The sequence below is a fragment of the Ostrinia furnacalis genome, unplaced genomic scaffold (genome assembly GCF_004193835.3).
Source record: "Ostrinia furnacalis isolate ACB-3 unplaced genomic scaffold, ASM419383v2 OfSCF0753, whole genome shotgun sequence".
Classification (NCBI taxonomy): Eukaryota; Metazoa; Arthropoda; class Insecta; order Lepidoptera; family Crambidae; genus Ostrinia; species Ostrinia furnacalis.
The window spans coordinates 186,508-214,261 of NW_021130992.1; the positions used below are offsets into that span (position 1 = coordinate 186,508).

General features: G+C 36.9%; 2 protein-coding genes across 2 annotated transcripts; both read left to right on the top strand.

Moving 5' to 3' along the window:
• Positions 1-1,482: 1,482 nt before the first annotated feature.
• On the top strand, positions 1,483-27,178 carry LOC114349948 (acetylcholine receptor subunit alpha-like). The gene is made up of 9 exons (XM_028300545.1): positions 1,483-1,542; positions 3,080-3,234; positions 10,861-11,041; positions 13,488-13,603; positions 17,443-17,611; positions 18,722-18,858; positions 21,911-22,057; positions 25,163-25,357; positions 26,808-27,178. The coding sequence occupies exons 1-9, from the start codon at positions 1,483-1,485 to the stop codon at positions 27,058-27,060; spliced, it is 1,413 nt and encodes a 470-aa protein (XP_028156346.1). The 3' UTR covers positions 27,061-27,178.
• On the top strand, positions 10,786-13,166 carry LOC114349949 (acetylcholine receptor subunit alpha-like). Its single transcript, XM_028300547.1, has 2 exons — positions 10,786-10,879; positions 11,096-13,166. The coding sequence occupies exon 2, from the start codon at positions 11,124-11,126 to the stop codon at positions 11,322-11,324; it is 201 nt and encodes a 66-aa protein (XP_028156348.1). The 5' UTR covers positions 10,786-10,879; positions 11,096-11,123; the 3' UTR covers positions 11,325-13,166.
• Positions 27,179-27,754: the final 576 nt, after the last annotated feature.

Here is a 27,754-nt window from a genome sequence, read left to right on the forward strand (position 1 = left end):
TTGACTAACTACAATCAAATACAATCATTTTCTTTATTGAACAATGTACAAGGATTTAATTCGTAAGCTTCCTAAATCTGCGCGATTAATCGCTTTAGATTATCAAGATAAATAGAGGTCTCAAGGCAAGGGTCCAAACTAATGAATGCTATCGATTTACAGTTCACAATTTCAATATCGTGAGAATGAATAGGAAAATTGGTAATTTTGTAAGCTGTTTTGGATAAAGCGAGGGCGTGATTTTCATTAATTACCTACCTACATTTATATTCAGTAAGAAGACTTTATGTGTATCCCAAAAGAACCATTTACACATCATTTCGTAAGCAACTCAATATCAACTCCAATAAGATGTGATAGGCCCTGAACTTTGAGGCAATAGCAACTTACGAAAAAAGAAAAAGAAAATATGATTACAAGATCCCCTACAGTGGCGAGTGTCCAATCAAAACTTGTGTGAACAATAACTTACCTTTTGTGAAGTCATAAATATTTTCCGATGTAAGTAATCATAACTTCACATAGTGACCTACTAGCCAAACAACTTGCTTTAATTTTTAATGTAAAATACATACTCGTAGGTAGTATACCTAATATCTACTCTATTCTCTCTGTATGGATTTTATTATATCCTCGGTCGTGTGATAGTTCTATTTTATGACCCTATTATTTTATGAAAGGTGATTCAGAAGATTCCTTTTTTTGAATACTTAATAACGATTGAGTTATTAATTCTAACGCGTTTGACCATTGCGACGCAATGATCGAATGCATGTATAATCATTTATCAATTTGCTACACGAAACTACACTGTTTATTTATTTAAACCCAAGTTCTAGCACAGAACCTTTGAAACTTTTGCTTGAACGAAACTTGAAAAAAAAAAATTGTTTTTCACAACATAATACGCACTTATTTTATTAATAAAAAACTTTTGTTACCTTGATAATATTACCTTCGTAACAAATAGGTAGATACAACGTGCTTTGTCATATTTTTTTGTAATGAAAATCTTGCTCTTTGTCTCGTTTTTTGTGATCATTTATTAACAGTGAACACTGTTACTTTAAGGTACCTTCTTATCTACGATTACCATTGTTCAAATTGAAACCATCTAAAGAGGTCAAACAAAATTTTATCTAGCCGTAAAATCATTCTGCGGGTTCACGTAATGTATTTACGACGGCCGTTGTTGTCTTTCAATAATTGTGTTAGAGCGGGAGCGCCTTTTCAATTCAAATGGCACTTTCTTTCGTAGAAATAAAATATTGGTAGGCCTTACTCATTTGTTTTCAATTTAATTTAATTTCGCTTTTCCACTGAAATTCAATTTGCTGCTTTCAAGTAACAGTAAGTACTTACAGTTTGTAAGGTGAAATAAGTATGTATCCTTTTCAGTAAACGATTTATTTTGTGTCCTGTTTAACATGCAAATATTGTAAATACAATTTTAACTAACGGACATTCACTTCCCTAAGCATAATGTGTACCTACAGCATTTTCGCAGGAGAAGCCCAAGCAAAAACTTCGTTGCAGAAGGAGGTAAACTTTAACAAGTGAACTTTGTAAAAATTAACTGGGTACGACGAAAAGTTGTTCAAAGCACGAAAGTTTTTTGCTGAGAAAATTTCAAACGTGTCGTCGTGCTAAGAAAATATTTGGTTCAAGCTATGTAATAGGTATAGCAATGAAACGTTTTTTGGCACATTGATCATGTAATGCTATAAATATGGAACTATCTATAAATAATTTATGGAGCCTCTCCCTTTCCCTTAATATAGTGTGGAAAGTCCATTTCCCAAGAAATAGATTCGAACTGGGCACGAATCGCTTTCCCTTTTACTTACTGTTCCCTTATCAGGATCAAAGATTACGCCACGGACAAGAAATTGATTGATTAGGCGGAACAATGGATTAGCTATAAGCTTTTAAGGCTTCGGAATTAATTGACATCTGCATTAATAGCTTTATCGTGATCAATTCCTTTTCACTGAAACTATTACAACTACGAGTACCACGACTTATGTAGCTACTTATGATAAAACGCACATCAGTGCCTCTNGATAGCGAGATGCTCGGTAGGTAAACTCATGGTAGAGGCACAGATTGTTGTCTACAATCTCTACACTAAGTACTCTACTTAAGTATGAACAGTGGTCACAATACTTTTTCTGCGCTCTAACTTTATTTAACTTTAACTTTTGTTGTTATATCTAGATTACTATACACACACACATTACTACACTATTACATTAACTATTAATATTTTTAAAAATAAATTAAAATCGAGTGTCACAATAGGCTAAAATCTGCCCAATTACTAATATTTTGAGTAGTCAGCCACTTACTATGAAATTGACAGATTGCTGAATTCCGATATATTCCAGATCAACATAGTCCTATAATAAGATCAATTGACGCTCAACTGCTGCTATCAGCTTAGTGCGAACCATTCTGGATCAGACAAATCTAATTTGACACGTAATCGGATACGACCCGCAACATTTGTGTCCAGTGGGTAATTGCATATGTCTAGACACACAGTAGTAATACACACAAGTTTGTCTGTGTACGAACTTTCTTTTCGCAAATTACAAACAATTTTAAAAATATTTTCTAACTAAATGCAAAAGTACTTCGAATGCGAGCAAAGACTCTGAGACGCAAAGCAAGCTGCAAGTTGTTGAAATAGTTTAAGTATAAGTTTGTAAGCTTTTTGTAGCCTTATTAAATTTATTTTAAAATGTAGCTACCACACTTAAATGGATTCTTTTTGCTCTCTATGTTTTACGTAAAAGGATTGCGATACTCGTAGCTGCAGCTTTCAGGTGATAAATTCTGAACCACTAAAGCAGTGTAACCATTGAATTATACAAATCACCTTCTGCTTCTTAAGCAGTTAAATAATCACCTAAACTGCGTTACTTAACTTACGACTAGTATACGAAAATGTTGCTGAATTAACATCAAGTAACTTGTGTGATACGTTGTAACAGCCTACAGCAGTTCAATGCTGGGTCACAAATACCTACTTATTCATCGATTCTTGACGCTAATTATATTTTTGTATTGTCCTCAGAACTTGAAGAACCAGATTATGACCACAAACCTGTGGGTGGAGCAGTCGTGGTATGACTACAAGCTGCGCTGGGAGCCGCGGGAATACGGAGGAGTGCACATGCTGCACGTGCCGTCCGACCACATCTGGCGGCCCGACATCGTGCTCTACAACAAGTGAGCCCCGCCCGAGCCTATCTGTGTCCTAATCAATCTTCTAAAACACAGGACGGTGTAGCGATACTGACGCGAGCCAACAAAAGATACTTTGTTCCGATTTTCTTTATTTGTCCGGGAGATTCGATGGACCGTTAAATGGCATAAAACTAATCTCTGCTTGTAGTCTTTTATTTTAGAAATTACAGTGTTTCGTAATTATTTACTTTAGTAAGTAAATAAGCAAATAGAAAGGTAAAAGATATGAAACCGTAGTAGAAAAGCAAGCCAATTTTCGTTATGTTGACTGTAATTTTCCACTTCAATAAAAACCTTCACCCGTATTGGTCCAAACAAGAAACTTTCCTTAACTCCAAACTCTTTCAGTAATTGAGTCAGGGTAAATATTTACTTTATAAATTTAGTTCAAGTAATAACTTTCAAGCAGAATCTCAGTTTGTAACGTGGCAAAATACCGAAGTACCTACCTAGTATAGGTACAGCGTAAATATCGCTGTCTACTGTCGAGTCTGTCTGGCGAACCCTTTGTCATTCTCTAAAACGAATTGTCATTGAATTTGTTGAAACAATTTGGATTACTTAGACTTAAGAGTAAATTATTACCTACTCCGTGACTTGGTGTAACTTATAGCGGGCGTATAAATCACACCCCCTATGGAGTTGGGCCTGTAAGGTGCCACAAACGTTTGGCAAGCCGCCTAAGATAACAAAGAGAAATGACGTCACAGGTGACCCAACATTTTTTGCCTTTGAGAGGTAAAGCTCTTATTATCTTAGGACCCTTAATTCTCATAATCGGCTTTTTATAATCGTATTGAATTTAGGTATTTTATTACATGATAATGTAAAATAAATTGCTAATCCCTTGATCCACGCGATAAATAAAGCGTACCTACGGACAGAAAAGACAATTTTTATTTTTAATATAAGTAATTACTCATTAATCATTCATTATTGACTACCTAAAATACCTAATTGACTATTTACCTATTTTCGTTTGAATTTCTAATCACTAATAAATACTGAAGTAGGTAGGCATAAAATCTTGTGTTTCAGTTTGAGAAATCGATAAGTTTCATCTCAAATTTTCCGGTGAAAATGAATGACGTCATTTAAATGGGATCTTTCAAGCAAATGGGGTCTTTCGATTTCAATCAATCAGCCTAAAAGTAAATTTATGCGGAAAGGTCTTAAGAAACATAGGCTTAAGAACGGTTCGAGCGAGCACACGTGGGTTTACTAATTGAGTCTGATGGCTAACTTTGCTTTGACGTTTTAGTAGCTAAGGGCTATTAATTCCACTATTATCTGGAATAATTGTTAGTACTGTTAATAAACTGACAGCAAACTCCTACTGTCATACTATTACCTCCAACTATAAACAAATCGAAAACTTAGGTACTTATTCGAAAATGTATTTAAAATACTACTAGTACTAGTATTATTAGTTCAACATTACTAGATAATCCAATTTTACAGTAACTCTCAGACAAATATCTGCCACAAATGTTCTTTATACCGTTCTGTATTATCATCGCGTCTTTGTTGTACGTTCATCAGTTTATTTCGGTGAAATATTTTGTAGGTACATTCAAAGAGTTTAGTGGAAGGGTTCTTGGTTGCCACAAAGGGATCCCCGAGCTAAGTACTTATCTCCCGGATTATCTTGAGCGCACGTATCGCTACTCCGTCTGCCCTTAAAAAGTGATGGCTAACATTTTAAAATTACGATTTTAACATTTTCCTGTGTTATAGTTTGTTTTTTACATAATCACGAGTACGTACCTAAAACATAACACCATACACATTCGATGTTGCTACCATGACTTAAACACACATAACTCATAATTAGGTACATGCCTTCGATTGTAGAGGTCACAAACAATAGAAATCATTAGGGCTGCGGTCGTACATGTTATACCTTGATGCGATAGAAAAAGCGTCTGCATTTGGCTTTACACTTATCCGTTCGTTATTTATCCTCGACGTTAAAATTTGAGTACAAAGCGACAACTACAACACGACTACTTGTGTATGAGATTCTTTACTCTGAGGTTCAGAGTTTCCTAGTTGCATTGCATAGTTAATGCCTTGAGTTATGCGACTGCGGGGTCTTGTAGAATCGTGCCGCACCAGAGCACAACGCTTCGTGTGGCGAATATTTATTTTAACACTAGAAAATATACTTGATATATTTAATACAATGTTCTTAATCTTACAGTTAATGATGTTCTTAGAAATAATAAAGGTAGCGATAACAAAATTACTTATTTGGAAAGCCCTCTATGTAAAGGCCGTTTCTTTCTGAGATAAAAAGCGTCATTTTCTTCGGAGCGTAACCTGCTCACGTGCTAACAAGAGGGGGCGTGTTGGAGTAAATTTTAGGGCTATTGCGGGTAGGAAGTGGTTTTCATACATTTCAAATCAAAATACATAGCATGTGTTATATACACATGTCACATAATGAATTATGAATATGTCATTTACAATTTGCAGTCATCGCACGAATTTCCCCCTGGTTTTAGTCACAAGTCCTCAGATTTTTAGTTTTTTACTTTATAGAGATACAATAAGGACCATAAAGCCATATGTTTTTCAGTAAATTGCATGTCATGCCATACATGAAATTGCTATTTGGCCACATTGTACGAAGAAACACAACTTGAGGAAGCTTATGATGACAAAAAACCGGAAAATAAAAGATAAGGCGAAAAATAAAGGCGAAGCGTTTTTTGCGAATCCAAAGTCAGCAGCCGGTGTAGACAGGACGCTCGTGCTTTCTAAATCATTACTAAAGATGCGACGTTTGTTTATTCATAATAAATTTTCCAAATGACAAAAACTTTTTGAAAGTATAAACTATTAAAAGTTAATGTACGTTTATTCAGTGTTCATTTAGATACTAAAAGAATAAGGGAAATTAATCATAAAACAAACTTCACGTTATTATGCTTTTATCAAGTACTACTGAAGAAAATCCAAATGGAATTTGGTGTAGTTATTTTAGCCGGGTATTAACACTAATCTAAAAATCTGTACACTGAAAACCGCATGAAAAATTCTCTATTTCTAGAAACAACCAACAAGAAAAATAAATAAACAGAGAGATATATAGATAGAGAGAGATCTTTTTTCATAGGAAATTGAATAGTTTCCAGTTCATACTTTAACAATTTAGTTCAGTACTTTGAAATTAAGTATTACATTCCATCAGCTCTTCTCAGTAACTTACCCTGCTTAATGTTTCTAGCGTCCACGTAAAAGTTAAATTCTGAGTCGGACTCGTAAAACTACTGAACACCTACAGCCGACTAAATCGCATTAAAATAATTGCGGCTACGCTGAAAGTTGGTTCGAACTGAAAATAAAGTAGATAGTAAATGGATTTTCGTTTTAACGCGACGAAAGCTCTAAAAGCTCCTGGTAGCGGACAGCTTTATCGGCCAAGTTCAGTTCAGTCCACTGTTACTGTATAATGTTTTGTTGGTATTGCTAGAACTATAGTAAAAATTAAATAAGAATAAGAATAAGAAATTTATTCATAATGTTCATTATAGCCTGACCAGGAACATAAAAACCCTGGCATAGAGGCGCTTCAATTGCATTTGATAGTGCAACACTGAGTACAGTCGTACATGTGTTAAATTAATAGGCTAAAGGACAATGACCAAAAGTGGTCCAAATGTCCACCACTAATGAGACCTATATTGGCTTATAGTCCATTAAATAGATATTAACTTTCAATATGGGACGAAAAAAAAATAAGCTGTCAGTAAAAAGTTATGACCGTATGAAAAATTGTAGTAGTTTACGCACTAATCTCAGGAACTACTTACTGATCCGATTTGAAAAAATATTATTGTTATGGATAGCCCATTTATCAAAGATGGTTTTAGGTTATATAACATCACCCTACAACCAATAGGGGCGGAGCAGCGACCACCCGACCATAATTCCAATATTGATGTCTTTCTTTTGAGCTTATTTTTTTTTCTTTTAGCGAGAATCTAACACAGCACACTAAGCGACATCACATAACATGCATAGATTAATCCAAAATGTGCAATGGATAGAATGATATCAAGAACATTTTTCGGATGAAAATGTAAAAACCATGACTTTTCATTCAGTCATAACTTTTTACTGACAGCATATTTTTGATTGCGGTTTGGTTATAATGAATCTGTATTTAGTAGACTATTTTACTACATAGGTCTCGTTAGTGGTGGACATTTGGACCACACTCCATACATTTTTGGTCATTGTCCGTTTTATGCATCAGGATTCAGGATTACGGGCTAATTTGATATTTTGATAAATGAACGAAAAATATTATTAAAGGTAACCTGGTTTAAATAAATTAAATGAAACCATCAATCGAGCTAGTAGGATTTATTTTATTATTCATCAATAATCAAATTCAGAACTTGAATATTCAACTGCAATGTCTGCTCATGAACGCTTCGAACTCGGTACTTCTTTCCCAATTCCATAAAATTCAAAACTTAGAAAGTAAAAAAAAACTTTAAAATGGGTAGTTGAAACAGACTACAGCTAATTTTCATAGTGGACTGTACTATACGATAAACATGTCAGTCAATTTGACAACCTTTGTCGGAAAATTATTCAATGAAAATATTGTCCGAACCCTTAGTATTTCTCTTCGACAAATACATTAATACACCGTGAACCACTTTTCTTTCACGACTATAAAAATATTTTAGCAATTTAATTCACAAAATCAATTGCACACATTTAAAATAAAGTTTGTTTACACTTTGACAACAATAGACTGACATGCAAGGTGACATGTCAATGAAGTTTTCAGTTACTGTTGCCATTAAAAGAAATTAGTACCATTAGTTTTCCGCAACATGGCGAGGGTTTTTATGTTCCTGGTCAGGCTATACATGTCAAATTTTCAATATATTTTCTTATTAATAATAAACAATTGCAATATGATAATCGTGCTAGAGTTAATTAAAATAAGTCGACTGTGTAAAGCATTTATGAAGGTGAATTTTAGGGACCGGAATTAAGATATGAGTAGGTACTGTCAAATAAGAACTCTCTTAAATTGTTTTTCATTTTCGGATGGAGGAACAAATTGAATGCCCTATTTTACTTATCAATAGCCGATAGCCCAAGCCGGTAGCTGCTCAAAGTCATTAAACAAAATTAAATAAAAGACCCATTGTAAAAGAGGTCTGTATTTCTTTTCTCTTTGAATTCAGCTCACCAGGCTGGTGAAAAAACCAATAAACCTACGGTTTGACTGGCGTACCTTCGCTAATAGACGCTTAGTCCTCTTTGTACACGAGAGCCGCTTCACATTTGCGTGGTTTGAATGCCGCTGGGCCACTCTAATGACCGCGCTCTTTACTTTTACGGTTTTTATTTACTTTTTTCTGGCGACAGAAATAGACTCTTTTAAGCCTTCAGACTTACTGTTTGTTTGTAAGTTTGAATCTAAGTATGGCACATGTTTGTAAGGAGTCCTTCAGAATTCTTAGACCGATTTCGAAAAGAGAAGTAAAACATCATAGGATATTTTTACGTGAATACTCGAACACAGTTCGCAAAAGGCTCTCTGTTTGTATGTAACAATCGAAACGGATAAGATTGAGTGCTCAGGAAAAGTCATTAATCAAATTGAACCGAAGTAATCGTAAGTAATTAACTCGCTTTTCGTTACCCAAATTGAAAGAATAAGTTTTTGTACATCACTTCAAACAATGGTGGTTTTCTAGAGGCATTGTCACAAAGACACCTATAAGAAGAAACAAGCTACGTTTTTATGTAGATAAAAGAATCAGCACCGTGTAAATTGCCATGTAGAGGCTCTCGTCTTTTGCTCCCGAGTGCGCGCTCCAAACTTCTGCGGCCGTATCAAAATTATTTACATGTTCCTTAGAGTCATATGTCTCTATAAAAATACATTAACATATTGCTGCCGCCAACACGTGTCGATTTGTTTTTGACGTAAGTGACTTATAAACAAAGAATAAATTATAATAAAGAATAAATTAATTCGTCCAAATGAAGCCATACGCCGTAATTGGCTGAATACTCTCGGCTGATCACGACGCCAGTCCGCGACTTTAATTTATTTATGGAAAATGAAGTGGTTCACTTTTTTGGTTTTAATTCTATTGATTACAATTTCAATTTTCGCATCGCAGGTAAAACGATTTATTTTTCAATAGTTAATAGGATTAGATTCGTGACTGATTGCTCAATTAAAGATTATTTATTTTCTAGGTATCCTCTTCACAAAATAGTTCAACCCATGGATTGAGAAATATATTGTACAACCTGAAGTACTCCATGACAAAACTCGTCCAAGATGTGAAGGCAGACCTTGACGATGTTTTACACAGCACGATTAAGGCAGTGGATCGATTGATACATTACAATCATAAATCAGTGAACGATAATAAAATTTAAAGTTCGGGTGGATCATGTCTTAAAGGACTGTACCACTGTACTGTCATTTTGACAGAAAACGTGTATTATGTAAAACACTAATAAATGATTGGATATGAAATAAAGTGGCAACTTGGATCTATTTCTACTTTATTTTCGGTTTGATTTGCCTTTGAATACGTTCTAGACTAATGATTAATGTTACGATGTAGTTGAATTATGCGATGGCATTCATTTTGTTCCGTCCACCACCTTCGGGCGACGCCGCGACTTTGATAAATGGCCGGACAGCTATCGTTACTCATTTCCGATCCTCCCTCTGCAACCTGTGCGCGCCTTTCTCCTTAATGTGGACCTTTTTGCTTTCACCCCGACCAGAAGAAACCACTACGACTGTCGCCCTTTGAATCACGATAAAGGCATCCGCCTCATTGTGTCGCCAACTCATCTTCCTTAATTTAATATGTCCTATTTTATGTACCCATTCATTCATTTTGTTTAGTTTGTATCAATTATTTAAATCAAACCATAAATAAATAATAATAAAGAACATAATAATGTCTGTTGTCGCTGCATGTTTGTGTTAAATGTTGTGTTTTATACGTGTAAATTTGTAACCTTTTCCGGAGGCACGCCGCGCGGCTCGGTCCCGAAATCACCGTAAATAACTGATGTGACAGGTGCATTTTCGAGACCCCAACCGAACTGTACCTACCCCTGTCAAAAAACCACATGTATGCCTATATGCTTCGAGTTTTGCTTGTCACTCAGATCTCTACTGCTGAGCCTGAGGATTATAAACTGCGTAGGTAAGGTAGGTTAATATGTTCAATTGATTACATAGGTGTATAATTATTTTTCATACTTAATCAAATATGGTAATAATTAAAAAATAATTAGGTATTCATATTATATAGCATGCGTAGTTATTGGTTAAAACTTGCCAGATGGAATAAGCAAATAATTGATTAGGGTACGACGTACATAAATCGATAACAGCTATGCCAACAACACAGACACTCCAAGTTAAGAACCATTGACTGTAGATAACAAGAGAACTAATTTCGCATTAGAAGCGACGTACAAAGTCAACACTTGTAGATAATAGCTTAGTTTAGGTACACAGAACACGACAAACAGCAGTCGTGAAGCGATTCGCTCTAGGTGCAAGGCGGCGTGTAATATGCGTTAACATTGCAGTGCCGACGGCAACTTCGAGGTAACATTGGCGACCAAGGCGACCATCTACCACCAGGGGCTAGTCGAATGGAAACCGCCTGCCATTTACAAGTCTTCCTGCGAAATTGACGTCGAATATTTTCCGTTCGACGAGCAAACATGCGTTCTTAAGTTCGGTAGCTGGACGTACGACGGATTCAAGGTAATTTTGCGGAGCTCCGTCACCGCTTTCGCTGACCGTTCTGTTTGTCCGCAGCGCCGACGGCAACTACGAGGTGACGCTGATGACGAAGGCCACTGTCTACTACAACGGCATGGTGGTGTGGCAGCCGCCTGCCGTCTATAAGTCCTCGTGCTCGATCGACGTCGAGTTCTTTCCTTACGACGTCCAAACCTGTGTGCTTAAGTTAGGCAGCTGGACGTATGACGGCTTCAAGGTGACGCCCCGCTGTACGCTGCTTGGCGGCGCGCGGGCCGTAGCGTAGGGCCCGCCGCCCTGGCCGATGTCCATGCAATAGCTTGTTGGCTCGAACGTAAATCGTCGTGTAATTATTATATTACTTTCTGTCCATGTGGTATGTTCTCACTTTTACATATTGACTGTACGACGGTGCTAGCGCAGAGGCGGAGAGCGCGCGTCCCGTGCCGCCGCCCGCTCCTCGCCCGCTGCTCCTTTAGCTCTGACATGTTGCAAGTTTACATTTCTATTGGTGATGTTTATGTGGAGTAGCGGTATGTCGACGTGCGTGACCACGAATGCTCCAGAATATCCTCGGTCGATTCCACTTAGCTCAATCGGCCTTCCTCGCTCGACAAGGAAAGGTATAAAATTTTAACTGCCAGGTGATATGGGATGCAAACTTCACTCAATCCGTTCCCATCCGACACCTCCCGCTCCGTTTGATCTTTCCGCGCCCGGCAAATAATATGAAACAGCACTAACTCTCAATATCAGACGATTGCCGTTTAAAGTAATGATCAGTGTTCCTAGAACCGCGTCAAGGGGCGGAACGGCGTCAATCGGGGCTTTCACACCTTCCCTTAGCTGGCTCCGCTCGCGCCACACACTAACACAAATACACTTCCACATATAAGCTTGTTGCATGTTTCCTTTACGGTCGATGTACACTCAACCCACCGCATGACTCTGGCTTGACTCCGAACCACTTGCATTCCCGATCACGGCGGCCGCTCGCCGCAAAATGCGGCCGGGGCTTTTACACAGCTTCACACGATACCTGACACGCGAACAAGTAAAGCACAGCACGTGAAATGATCAGAGATAAAGCTCACACTTGTGGCTCTTCACGTTCGAGCATTACTATCTTCATAAAGCATATTTTATACCTTTCCCTTTCATAAAGAATTCGGTGTCGCTGGTCGTTCATTGCATGTTTATCATTACAAATAAAAAGACGCAATTCTACTCAAAATTAGACACGGAGTCCAAAAATACAAGACATGCTAGATGTGAAGTAGTAAAAGCGCGTCACCAGTCGAATCAAGACGATGATAATTCTCGTTTCGGCTGATGATGCGTTGTGTGCATGCTATTACAACACTTGAGCAAAACTTGTACCTGATTCCAAAACTACTTATTGTTTCTCTATAATCTGCTTAACGATTGCGAGTAGTTGTGCATCGAAGCGTGTTGGGATCAGGCGCTCGTTGGGGCCGCGCGCGACACACACACGCGGCGGAGCCGGCGCCTCCGCCCTCCTCTTCAAGTGCTTGACTGCTTGCCCCCGGCGTGCCTCGAAGTCTACGCTGTAGGCGAGAGGTACGTCACCTCGCATAGCAGTCAAGAAACTTGAACTCGGAGACCTCTTTCCTCGATTCTCGCGGAAATTCCACGACCTTTCATTACTTCTCGGTGTTTTCTGTGTTTACGCGTTGTGATTTTATGGCATGATCCGGGATATTGTTGTTGTCTCCCTTGATGATTTATTGTTGCGGTTGATCGGTTTTTTGTCCCAGATTAAAAACTCTTTCAAACCAGGTACATCTACTTGGCACACTCTGTGGTATGGTTTAGTGGCATCCGCTCCGAAGGACACCTTTACTGTTTCATGAATTGCTCGAAAGTTAGTCATCTAGCTGCATTATTGTTTAAAGTGAGTCTGTTTTGGGTGATAATTCAATGGCATTGTACTTAGAATAAACTAATTTATCGACTTCACATTGTGTGACAGGGTGCATGTATCGGATAAAACGGTAACTAAATAAGATTCTGATTAAACCTTAAATTGCCTTGATGATTAAACTTAATAATCATAAATAATATCAACTAATACGCTAAAGCAAAAATGGGTGATTGGAATTACGAGTATCATGATAGAACGATTTATTATTTGTGTGAGCAATTATTTGCAAATTATTATTTGTGTAGTACAGACATTTTTGCTTCACGTATGTAGCTGATTAGATATAAAATGCATTATCATAAACGCCTTCGTAATAAATAGTAAGAAATTGGTTTATATGTTTGTAATTTCGGTGTTATTTTAGATGTGATAAAATTGGTAAATAGTAAGGTTTACTTAACTTGATATAATTGAAGTATGAATTGTAATTTAATTAGTTGTGTGTAAGTACTTGTGAGTAGCGCGTGGTGGTGGCGTGGAGTCGCTAAGCTAGTTTGGGTGCAGGTGGACCTGAGGCACATGGATGAGCAGGCCGGCAGCAACGTGGTCTCCGTGGGCGTGGACCTCTCCGAGTTCTACATGTCCGTGGAGTGGGACATCCTCGAGGTGCCTGCGGTTAGGTAAATACTTTTTAGTAACTATAAAGTTCCTTGCAATTTATTCCCTGAAATTTCTTACTTGAGCTTCCAAACAACACTTTTCTAACCCTTATATTTATAGGAGCTATTTTTCACCAAAAATGTAGAGTCTGATGTGCTGTCGTCCGTAATATAACACAGGATATGAAATAGTATTTATAATATTATGAAATTATAATGTTAAATTTATTCTTAGTCGTACTTAGGTATACCTACTTAATACTAGGAATTTTGAACGCTAAAAAATCTGGCTGCCAAAAGAATGTCAACGAAACAAAACCAAAAGCACTTAGCGGAAGATTTGCGTAAATCTTTGCCCATCCGTTTCCAGTAGTAATCGCTGACACAGTCGAGTAACCCGCATGTGAACTCTCGGCTGTCTTGCCGAGATAATAATGTGTTTCCTCTGCCCCACCCACATCCGCTCCTTGCGGTTCCCTTAGATACCTTTCGGAGACGAGCGGCTTTTTACAGCGGCTCTAATTTAGTCAATATTGAACGGTGTAGCTCCGGGATGTTGTTGCCTCTTCAAACGCTTAACGGTTAACTAACTAACGCTCCGTGCTCGGTTGGTCTTTTTGACTAGCTTGAACCTTAGTAAAATGTAAATTTTAACTGAGCTTTCCACGCGTTTACACTGTTATGTGCCTACTAAATAAATCTATAGAACTTTAAGTCACAATTCAATTAGCCTGTGATGGAATTAGAATTGAATAGTTTCAAGTCATTACGTTCAACAGTTTTTAACTGTACACAAGTAAAGATAAAATGATCAATTTTAAAGTGCGAGTAGTTTAATGTAGTATCCTCAGATTTATTATTTGTAGATAGAGTCAGATGCGTTACCTATCTACGTCATAGTCAAACAAAGCAAATTAAAACAAAGTGTTTCTTTCATCGATCTCCTTACAATGATAGTGGACTAGGTACATTATTTCAAGTCCCTTCAGCGCAGACACCAGAGAAAATATTGTTGGTATTTACTTTCACTTAGTGCGACGCGCTCGGAAAATAAACACGAATGGCTTTCGTTATTAGTGGCCACACATTTTTCACGGCGCTCCGCCGGACTAATGAAACGATGCGACTTGAGGACACTTTTAAAAACGATCCACTTAATTAATAGGATCTCATTTTGCGTGCTCGTAAGCATACAGCCTCTGCCTCGAGTAATTTTGTTAGTGTGGGTTTCAGTGTTGACATCAAATAGTGGTTTAACTTGATTGCTATACCGTCTGATGTTGTTAGATGAGTGCTTGAAATAATTAAGTGGATAGGGCTGCAAAAACATTACCGATTAAAGTTCCATTATTACCGATGTCGTTGCAAATTGGAGCCTCCCTAAACAGTAACCTTTATGTTTTATTCAAATGAGAAAGAGAGGGTACCTCAGCGCCTGTCCCAACACTTAAGGACGGTTATCGAGGCTCTCGAAGTCACAAGTGTCATTATTAACCCGGCATCACTTTTACGACATGTATCCGCTTACGTTCACTAAAGCCCCGCTTAAAACGTTCGCTGTACGTTTATCGCAGGTTACAGATTCGCCCCCCGGCGGAGAAGTTTCGCTTAGCCGGGCAAACTGCCACGCACTGTTAGTTTATGTTTCGAATGTTGCGAGTTGTATTTGCATCCGCTCACCTCTGTTTGCTCTTTTCAATAGCAAGGCTAAAACGAGGCTACATTTTACATTACCTCAATGTTCTGAAAATATGGTTGCTATTTTAATTGAAAAGAGGTTTAACTCGTTGCGGTTGTAGCCTTGTGCGGGATAGCTATATCTAGAGATATTGAAAACGTATGCTTTTATTTCATTGGCTTTTCCTAATTGAACTCTATAATTTGTATACTGTGAGTTTGCCTGTATTTGATTATAAATTATGATTTGGCAAATACCTTAGATAGGTACATTTAAATAACGATGTCTTGAGATACTGAAATCCATCATACAATTTAGATAAATTGTAAGGCAATTTGAATTAAAGACGGAAATATTATTTTCCTTAATAAACACAAATTGGAATTCCCTCGGATACCTACATAAATTTACATTTGATTATCCATGACAATCGGCTAATTTGAAATTCATGTGCTATCTTCGTATTGAAGGACTGGCAAATTAGTTTCATTAGGTTTATTATGTGCTCCATGAGCCGGGAAGCTGCTGAGAACTTATACCTATGTTGGTACCTGTTCTGGTATCTGTTCTAATATCAAAAGCCACCTTAAGCACGTGTTTAGTAAACCAGTAGATATTTTATGTGAACTATTCTCACTATCATGAAATATTTCATTGTGAATAAAACTAAATGTATATTTGGCGCAGTTACCAAAAACGCAGTACCCATATGTTACCCAAATAATATGTAGGAAATAGTAACTGTAACAGTTGATATTAGTCAAATAAATATCAACCAGAGCTCAAATAAATTTTTGAGCTCTACTAGTGTAGCAGTATATTACTGTATTAACTTAAAGGAAATATTTATCATTTCTAGAACATAAAATCTATTTCAAACTAGAACTGGAATAAATTGCTCCGTTCGCTTTAACTTCACTTGAATGTGATTTGTTGGTGTCAATCTGAAAATTTATCTCGTTATCCGCTAAAAATAACTATGGCGTCGCCCACGTTTTATTGCATTACCTTGTTACTCCGTCAGCCAGCAATTATTTTTCCTTACTACAAACTTACTTAGTAGGTATCTATAAAACGGTGCGGTTCGTACTTTAAAGATATTCTGTAAAATCTACTTTTAAAGCGTCTCCGCTCTGCGACGACGAAGCTTTTTACGCAATCACTTGCGACAACGTAATTCTACCCTTGTCACCATTTCTGTAAGGCTGAAAATCTAATGACAAGATGCTATCTAACCAACTGACTCTCATTCAACTCCTTTGATTGTAACTGTAAAAATATTGTGACTTTCCGATTTTAAGATATTTTAGGTAACATTTACTTTTAACTGGTTCGACAAAAAGTGTTTTGATTTTCAGAGTCATTTTAACAAGTACCTACTAGAAGATTTTAATGATCGTTTAGCATTTATTTTAACATTTTACAACGCTCCTGGCTATCTTTATTATATTGTAAATACACTTGAGAAAATCCAGTCGAATATAAAAAAATAAAGGCGATAATACAAGTAACTTACTATCTTACTTTCTAAACCATAAATAGTTGTATGCTTCTTGTGTCCATTAAAGGCTGTTAGCGTAATATATTTCAAGCCCGAAACAATATAGCCGTATTAAAAACACTCACTTGGCTAATCGCCAATTCCATACAAAGCGTGATTATCCTCACATATGCGCTAAAACTATTGAACGCATAGGCCGTAGCTTTTTCCGAGTATTATGAATTATGAAAATTGCCATTGAAAATGCAGAAAGGTTTTGTGTTACGAGACTACTCGCAATACGTAAAAGTTACAGCGATTGAGACTGACTTTACGGTCTATTTGATCGATACACAATAAAAATGCAAATATGTTTTATGGAGCACTCAACCAAATTACTTTACCTTCAATTTAGTGGGAGCGCTATTCATACGTAAACGGTTTCATTCTGTAAACAGGTTTTCTTTGTTATACATTTGATATTGAATTGATGGCTTGCTAAAAGTTATAAGACAAAGTGGCAGACTTTATTTTTTGTATGGGTGAGGAATAAATGAATGGGGGGTAACACAAAAAAAACTTTTTTTCACGTACGATGAAATACTGCGAAAGTTGTTACCTGTTCGCTGACACATGTTGCGTAACTTATTCTAAACATGTAACAGTTGCGAGTTTGCTTATTTACGTGTAGTTTGTTTGCAGGAACGAGAAGTTCTACACGTGCTGCGACGAGCCCTACCTGGACATCACCTTCAACATCACCATGCGGAGAAAAACGCTGTTCTATACCGTCAATATCATCATCCCCTGTATGGGGATATCATTCCTCACAGTCCTCACATTTTATTTGCCTTCAGACAGCGGGGAAAAGGTACCATTTATATAGCAACAATTTTTCAAAGATTATTTTTCAGTGCTGGTTTTCACTTTTCAGAAAGTTTTCAGTGGAGTTACAACGCATTTAAGTTAGTTGTTTCTTGAGAAATACTCGTATTGAACTAATATTACAACAGAAGCTTGAGAATTAGTATGTAACTCACGAATTATTAATTTATTCAGGATCTACATGTTCAATTGTTCATCTTTAAGTCCTGTTTAATTGAATTGAGTCTCCTAACCCGGGGAGCATAGTTACAGTTCTGTGGCTTTCCGAAACTAACCTTGCCTGAATATATGATCGCGCTCTATTAGATCTCGGTTTGAGTTTCGAAGTGTTTGATTTAACATCTTCACGCTACGAAACGTGAAATAATAGAAGTAATAGTTCGCAGAATACGTTACCGTTAAATCTACTGTAATTGAATTCATGATAAAGCACTCTTGCGTAAAGTTCACGTTTTGTTAAACTTCTAAAATAAGCAGTATGTAACAACCAAGATTGAATAGGTCTACTGAATGTTATCACGATCCAGAGCCATCTCAATGGCTTATACGTATCATTAATTTCGTTTAGCGGCGCAACGAATGGCGAAAATAAAGTAGATAGGCGACTCGAGAGTGGCGAAGTAACGCTGCAGTAATGACATCGTTTTATGTTCTTGAAAAATTACTCTAACATTATTGGATTAACTTTACCGCACTTTGAATACAAAATTACTTGGTACCTTCGGCGACGGCCGATCAATAGAAGAAGAGAACCTGAAAGAAGTTGTTTTCATAACGTAGTTTAGTAAACAAATATTAAGTGGTTTTACGTTGGTGTTGATCAATCTCTTTATCTAGAATTTAAAACTATAGAAACTTTATTTATCTTGGAGTAGGTACTTTTTGAGTTTTCAAAGTAAAAAAAAATAGTTTTACAGGGCGAATTCATAACCTATTATTAGCTGTATAAATAATAAAATTAAAATACCTAACTCTTCTTTGGAGGTTTGATTGTATTCATCTACCCAAACGATGGTCATTCATCTTCTTTATCTATTGATTGATTTTTAAGATTATTATGTGAAAAGAATAATCAACAACCTATTTTTCCCCACAGGTAACACTATCAATATCAATATTGATTAGTCTCCACGTGTTCTTCCTGCTAGTTGTTGAAATCATCCCTCCGACTTCACTGGTTGTGCCCCTCCTGGGAAAATACCTTATATTCGCTATGATCCTCGTTTCAATCAGGTAAGTCCTCCTTTATTACGTTTACCTTCGTGTAGCAATATACAATATTGTAAAACTTTTCTTGAAATCAATATTCAGTCTGTGTAAATAACTACTGTAACTCTAAGTCGTTTTTGGTAGTTGTTTTTATTACTCTTAGGCTGAGTTGCATCACCTTATTTTAACCATGACTAATAACCATAACCGGTATTTTTAAACGGTTTCATTTCTATAGAGTTTGATAGACATTTGGCGTCCGTTAAAGTTATAGTAAGATGGTGTAACTCAGCCTTAGTTCTTTAAGTTTTTCCAACTATGTACTTTAAAAACATGCATAAACATAATATTATTTATAATTTAATATAACTTGTGCATTATGTTGGTTAACATAGAAAATTACTTAGTACAAACGAGAAAGGCAAAACAAGTACGTATTAATCGGTAATTAATATTTAATCCTTTAGGCTTGACAATGCAAAATATTCGTGTTTGCATTCATGAGATTGTATTGAATATGCGGTATTATTGGTCGGCACCACAGCGAGATGCGGTCGATTGCCGTGGGTAGGTATTTCTGTAGCTATCCCATCTGCTGGATATTTTTAACCGCTGCATAATTTACTTTATGACACATATTCCCTACATGGTTAGGGAAATAGTGTAAAATATTTGCCTTCTGTGGCTTGTTCCGGAATGCTCGGCATTACATCGAGCCGTAATTTGCATTGCGTTGTGGTTGTTTATGTCGATTGTACTTCTCTTAAGCATAACTAACATATATTTTAACTGAGAGATAAAATATGAGCCACACTATCAAAGGCTAGCTTGTCATCTGAAAGAGCTTTAATCTATGTAGCGCTAAAGTAACAAAATTGCACGCTGAATAACGATAACCTAGATACGAACATCCTTGACCTACAAAGTGTTTATCATACAAACACTGGTCAGGGGTACGACGGTTACTGATACTGGCTTATGATGCAGGAATGATTAGAGTAAATGACATTGTCCAGTGATGACAATAGTCTTTACCTAAATAATTTAATAAATATGTACCTACGTACTTCATATAACATGATGTCTTCGTAGAGCATAAAAATCTACGTCGAGTCAATATTTTTTTCTCCTTCGTATTTTTACCTAAGAAGGCAGATTCTTTGTAACAAAAAGCTTGTTTCTCCATTTTCCCGCTTCTTAGATAAATGAAAAAAATCATAGATAAGCCTCTTATCTACCCTCGTATTTTTATGAAAAATATCACGAAAGCTAATGCGTGGTGTGTCATCTACGAGTGCCTACCGAGGCTTTATAGGTATAATTAATTTCTATGTCATATTTCTATTTTACTCTGCAAAGACGTGATTAATATTTCATTTTATTGTGTGTAGGAAGAAAATAGAAACGTGAGAAATCTAATCACTCACTAAGTAAGTAATTGTTCAGTAAGATTAATGGAATACGTGTACTATGGCACACTCACGAAACTGAAATTCAGGGTAAAGGAGCCTCATTAAATACTCAAAATAGACAAGAACAATGATATTTGGTTACGTTTATTTGATATGGAACGTATTCTACGCAAGAGTTGACATTGGCGTAATTGTATTAGTATACCTACGTATCATTCACACGAGCAAATAAATACGTCCATTCCTAATGCCTTCATGTGAGAGTCGGCCGCATAAAGCGTGGCGACGTAGATGACTTGATCCTCCCGTCATATGTGAGCGATTAATCAATGTTTCACTCATTTTCACTTAAAACTGTTATTAAATGTGCACAAATATCGTACTGTCTGTATCTAAATACGTTAAAAATGGTGTATTTGTGATCATAAAAAGTATTAAATAAAATATGGTATTAATTAATGTACCATACTATTGTTAATACATGAAAGAAAACATTAAAATCACCATAGTTATTACTTATACAAGTGTAAAATTCCAGCCTGAATCCCACCTTATAAATAAAAGTAATTATTTAAATATGCCTTAGTTGGTTCGTTCACAAGCTGTGGCATTACCATATAAATTAAAAGCCAGTTTTCTAAACAAGATATTTGATTGCTTACTCTAAGCTCAAAGAAAATTTTGGAACGATTTTGTTCCATAGCCGTATAAAAACATGCAATTAAAACACTTGAATCATTGTCTGCACAAAGTTCAAACCTTTTGTTTTAGCTTTCATTATCTTCAGAATAAATAATAAAACACCCATTAGCATCACAAAGATACTTTCAATTTGTTTTGAGCTAACAAACGAATAATTTATATTGAATGAAGCGGTTTGGCCTGACTGATCAATCAACGCGCGGCAATTTGTGACATATGTTTATTGTTATTGAATTTATACGCCTACAATACTGAAAAGGGTGTATCCAAGCCGCAGAGAAAAGCTAGTGAAATATAAATGCGAGTTTTAAACTTTTCACCAAAGCTTTTCATTTCAATGTTCTGAGAATCACGAATAAAATGAAACTTTCTAGATTTCGTAAAAAGAATAAATGTAATCATGCAATTACGAACGGTACGTAAGAAAGAAGCAGAATTAGGTAATGTTTTCGCATTTGTTTGGGTAGGCATTAGCACAAAAACGTATAATCCCGAAGAAGGTAAACAGTCCTGAAACTGCTTATTCAGGACGCAGCGCAGCCGCCCTCGGCAATACTAGCGCCCGCCCTACGATAAAGCTCACCCAATAAATCTTGATTAATTACTATCTACCCCCACTCCGTGTGTATTAAAACTATTACCCACTCGAAATGACTTGCTTGTCTTGTTACGTCATGAAGATGTTTGTTTGGTTTGGAAACTAATGAGGAACTTGTTTAACGTCTATAAATTAATATGGAATTGAAAGTTAACATACTAACCTAACATTTGATTTTACGCGTTGTTCTAACAAATTAATTAATCAATCAAATCTATTTGAATTAATTTCGTCAGTGTTTATGTTTACTTTAGTTTCAATATTCGAATTAGATTTTCTAATTATAAAATAAGTTCAGTCACATAACACTACTATATTTTTGACTAGATTTACATAAATATTTAATGCATTTCTATTCCAACAGTATATGCGTGACGGTGGTGGTGTTAAACGTCCACTTTAGGTCACCGCAAACGCACAGGATGGCGCCGTGGGTCAAGAGGGTGTTCATCCATATCCTGCCAAGGCTGCTGTTCATGAAACGACCGCAGTACAAATTCGACACGACGAGGTGAGCCAATCCACTTAGTACTTGATTTAGTTGGACTATGTTTTTAGTACTAATATTTATTATGAGCTAAAGCTACAAATAAATATGTATGTGTTATCTACATACAAAGCTTAAAATCACTTGCTAAAGTACCGGGACATAAAAGCTACGTAATAAAGCTCTATTGACATTTCGTAGCGTGTGTGTAGTCTCGTAGCTACGAGCTACGAAAGTTGGCGTAAAACAAACGCCTTCGTCTAACTTGCTTATTGCTACGAGTACGAGCGTATGGGTAACGGAACTATCTAAGTACTTCTCAACGTCAATCTATTCTACTAATTAGAGGTTATAATGGGTAAATAGACAAATTGAATGGTTTGTCTCGTGGCCAATTATACGTAATTGACACTGCGACATGACACCAAGTTCTTGCCCCCATCGGTTTACCAAAGTGAGATCAGCCGACTTTGGAATCTAAGCACGGATCAGTAACAAGTGTAAATTAATTATAAGTTGGTAAAGGATCGCGCACCGTTGAAGTTTGCGCATATTTCCTGCCGCGGATATTCCCCTAACTTTAATATTAATAAGCTCACAACTGCAAAGTACTTGTACAAGAATTAACCTCTAAATTAATACTTTTTTTCTTCAGAAGTTTTGGCTTTATCTCAACTTGTAATTGATTGATCTTGCTAAAGATCGAGAACAGTTGAACTTCTGTTTGTGATTATTACGTAGAGGCACTTTTGAGTTGTTAAGTAATCTTACGACTACCTACAAGGACAACTGCTGAAGAATAATCCCAACTTCCCAACTAATATTATAAATGCGAAAGTAACTCTGTCTGTCTGTCTGTCTGTTACGCTTTCCCGCTTAAACCTCGCAACCGATTTTGATGAAATTTGGCATAGAGATAGTTTGAGTCCCGGGAAAGAACATAGGATAGTTTTTATCCCGGTTTTTGAAACAGGGACGCGCGCGATAAAGTTTTTCTGTGACAGACAAAATTCCACGCGGGCGACGCCGCGGGCGGAAAGCTAGTATACATATAATATGTAGATGACGTAAGTAATATATGGGTATTAATCACATCATCACGTATTTTTGTCACGTTAGTTGTAAAGGGGATTATGCGATCGTCTATGCGATCACTAGACACAATAGAAAATCAAATGACGGGCGTGTCTTCGGCGGGACGTGCTGTCGTCAATTTTAATTAGATGACGTGTCCTGATTGATAGTAATCCACACTGAATATGATTACCAAATATTTATTTGGGTATCCCTTATATGAGTTTTTAATTAAACTGTATTCATTTTATCATTAGGGTATGACACTGAATAAGCCATTTTAGCAACTGATTGTTTAATATTAGCAGCAATTTAATATTTTTGCCAGATTAATACAATAGCAATTTATTTTAATTTATCTGTAACAACAACGCTGTCTCACAAACGTAAAAATAACATGAAAAATGCTTTTCAATATTTTCAATCTGAGCTATCAAATCGAATTAAATAATCGTTTGTTATAGTCATAACTTAGGCAGTTACTAAAATTCTTAATTTAACTAGAGTATAACGTTTTTGCTAGTTATTTCTTACATAATGTTTCTTAATTTAACTAGAGTATAACGTTTTTGCTAGTTATTTCTTACATAATGTTTTCTTACTGTTATTATTGACGAGGACTCTTAACGCTGTGGGTTTAATGTTATTATATCACCTGATGAACTAAGGAAAATAACAAGGAAAGATGCTAGAAAAATAAAAGTACCTACCAGTTTTTCTATTTGCTATCTGAGGATAGCCACTTGGTATCATAATTCACTTAACGAATGATGTCTATTAGCAAGGCAAGTGCTATAATGGCCGCTCGCTGTGGTTACCGAACATTACGTAAATGGATCAGAGGGGCGAATTACGGACTGTAGCGACTCTACTGACGATAACCAGTAGCCTGAAAATGGACAAAAATTGGTTTACAATATGTATGAGACCATTATTGTACAGCGAATATGGTATTAACAACCCCTTTTTCGCTTAAAAAAGGGAACCAAAGTAGTTTAGGGACGGCTTGTCAAAGCTTAAAAGTGAATTTATTAGGATCAAAATCTTCTTTTCAGAACAATATACACACTGTTTGTAAAACATAATGTATATGTAAAGTGCTTGCGAATTTCTTAAATTCAGCACTAAGTTTCTGTGAAAGTAGACATTTGTTTCGAGAAAATAATTACTATGATAAAGCACCCTAAGTTTATGTGATAGCACTCCTCCATATTAGGAACTCCTTAAAGGAGTATGTAACTTTGATTGCAATACACAGTTAAATCTTAGTACTTGATGAACAATAGAGGTACCTACTGTCGGGCACCACAAAGTGTTACTACGAACAAGAGTCAACAGAGTAGAACCAGCGCAATGTCAGTCGCACCCATCAAATAGCCCACGGCTATTTGAACATACCGTATTACGCCTTACCGAGTCAAATACATATTATCGTCTTACGGAATAATGTATGTAGCAGTCACACTTCCAAGGATTAATGTGATTAATTCACATCTGACACGGTTTACACACAGATTTTCGCAGACTTCTCAATTTATTGTATCGCAGGACTACGCTTTGTAACTTTCCTCCCCAAAGTTTTGAAGTTCAGTCCCCAAAGAAATTAATCAAATGTAAAATAGGAGGGTTCCCTAACTTCGACTAGTTACTGTCTTAATTATTTTATTACATTAGCGCTTGGGGAACTAACACGTTACTGTTTTAATTACTTTGTATAAAGTTAAGCTGTCTGCAATGCTATCGTGTGTATCGTATATTTTATGTACGAAATTAAGTTCTTGATGACTCAATTTTCTATTGTGATCAATGTACGAGTACCTACTTAGTATGAAAAGGTTATACATAAGACAGAAATAGAAAAATATTTAATCAATATCATCACACATACCTACATTATAAAATACGCAATGAATGTTACTGAAAAGGTTCTATGGTGTCGCAGCACCTCAGTATTGCTACGACGCTGGTCTTCCGTCTTACTTAAAAAATCCATACAAAAAGAAATTGTCACTCTAACAGTTCTTCTTTCATTGTTCTTTTTCTTTGTCCTCACAGATCACGGTATACAGCGTGTGGCGTCGTGGTCCGATGCGGGGGCGCCGCGCGGCCGCTATACCCGTACCGGTTAGCGGCAGCCGATGATGACTGCTGTGCGCCGGGTGCTTGGCCCCCGCCCGCAGCGCCACCGCGCCCACTCACGCGCACTCCTAGCAAGGAAGACCTCACGCACACCACTTACCTCAACTCAGGGTAAGACTTAATGACAATTTAGGCGGTGATTTATTCCATAAGCTGGGTTTACCAAGGGAAGTCTCTCCGAAACCATTTGAGGTAAGTCAGCGTTATTTGCTGCTAAGCTCCAATCACTGCTACTATAAGGCCACACGCTCACCTGTTTATCAGCTCATGATAGGCAATCTTCCTTCAGCAGTTATAAAGCATAATTAAGACTTTTCTCCTGGCACAGGCAATCATACGCCTAAAAGGAGGCTTCATCTATTAGTATTTAAGTAAGCCTTTATAAATAAATAAAGAATTTTGAATTTTGAAAGACTGAACGCATTCGAGCATATGTAAATTTCAGGACACCATGCATGTTTAAGAGTAAGTAGGTACGACAACCAAATTATGACACTCAAGTGGTTTATTCCATCGAGATAGTCGGTTTTCCTGGTCTACAAAGTGGAGATTTCTCTATTAAATCATATTTCTTTGTAAAACCTACAAGAACCTATTTACACATGTAACGAAATTTAGCAGAGACATGTCTCGTCGTCTCTACATTTTGCTTATACGCGAGTCGTGGTGAGTGAGTTATGACGGTAACAGGCGACATGAATATTTGAATAGAGTGCAGATGCCTTGCCGCACTGTTATTAAATTGTCAGTTATGGTAACGTTTCTATGAATGCCTAATGTGACAAGGTTATGAAGCGTTTATTAATTAGGACTCGAGGAATTCATGTACCTGGTAGTTGTGCATAGGTTACCCAGTTGGTTTTAAATATTTTTGCATATTAAATCTAACACGGACACGTTGCTGCAACAATTTATGTTACAATATTTTTTATTTATTTTCTAGCTCTGCTATTGTTGGCGCAGTACGTCATTAAAACTGCTTGCACTGCACATGTTTTGGCTATAAAGCGTGACACATGCGTACACAATTCCTATATGTAAGCTTTTAAATGCAGGGATGCGAGAATTTATTACAATTTTTATCGCTATTTTCTAAATATTACACTATCGATCAACTTAAGCTACGAAAAAGTTCCGATTCGCTCACGATGCGCTTCATTCTCCTATAGATACCTATAGCTCTCCGCTGTGAGCCTAAAGCATTTATTGGAATGCAGCGAGTTTTGTATTAATGTTATTTTGTGAAACAGTAGGTAGGTATGAGTAATAACTTAATAATTGGTATCGATATTTGCATAAAATCTGCGTCGTAGACGTGCGCGTATTTAAGGTATTTGAGCAACTGGAGAAACTCTAGATGTTGTTTTGGTCACAAAAAATTTGGTTCAAAAGCGGGACTTTTCGTAAATGTTAACATCCCACTCTCTCGCCTAAGTATTTTTTTCCTGTACAGTAGTTAGATAAGCTAGCGCAAATCCTCAAACAGGGTTGGTTCTCTAAAAGGTAGCCTATTTTCAGTAAGTCAACCGTTTCACGTTCTTAATTGAGTTGTATTTCACAGCAGTATGGGGGAAAGCAACCGCTTTGGCGGCAGTTGTGTAGTGCACGGGTCCACCGAAGGCGGCGGCGCTGGGCTCGCGGGGGCCGACGAGGAGACCCTCAGTCCCGTGCCCGACCCCCCACCAGGGTTCAGCCACTCAGCCTGCCCGCCAGAAGTCCACAAGACTTGCTTCTGCGTCAGGTTCATCGCGGAACACACGAGAATGCTCGAAGATTCCACTAAGGTCAGTATAAATTTAAACCATTTACAGTGACAGTCCTGAAAATTTTCTTTCACTTTCAGTGTGGAATATTGTGAAAATAACAAAATAATCTATGGTCATTGTTTATTGTTTTTGTCTATGGCAATAAAAGTTAGTCTTAAAAAAACCGCCAACTGCGTTTTATTAACAGGTTATGGGCTCAGACTCAAAAAGTGCGAAAGTATATAATTTCCGTGTATAAAGTTATAAAAATGTCGACGAACTATATAGCAAACGTTCCAAAACTTAGAGGTCGCGAAAATTATGACGACTGGTCTTTTGCGGCGTCAAATGTGCTGGTGTTAGAAGGCATGGCGGACGCCATTGCAACACAGTTAGCGGCAACGGCGACTACAGCCCAGAAAATTGAAGATTCGAAGGCGAAAGCAAAGTTAATCCTCACTATCGATCCGGCGCTTTATGTTCACATAAAGCAGGCAGCTACCACATATGATCTTTGGACTACATTGAAGAATATGTTTGATGATTCAGGCTTCACAAGAAAGATAAGTCTATTGAAAAATCTCATCAACATACGCCTCGAAAACTGCGAATCTATGACTAATTATGTCACCCAAATAATAGAAAACGGGCAACGGCTAAGAGGAACAGGCTTTAAGATTTCGGATGAGTGGATTGGTGCATTGATGTTGGCGGGACTACCAGAAAGGTACGCTCCTATGCTTATGGCCATTGAACACTCAGG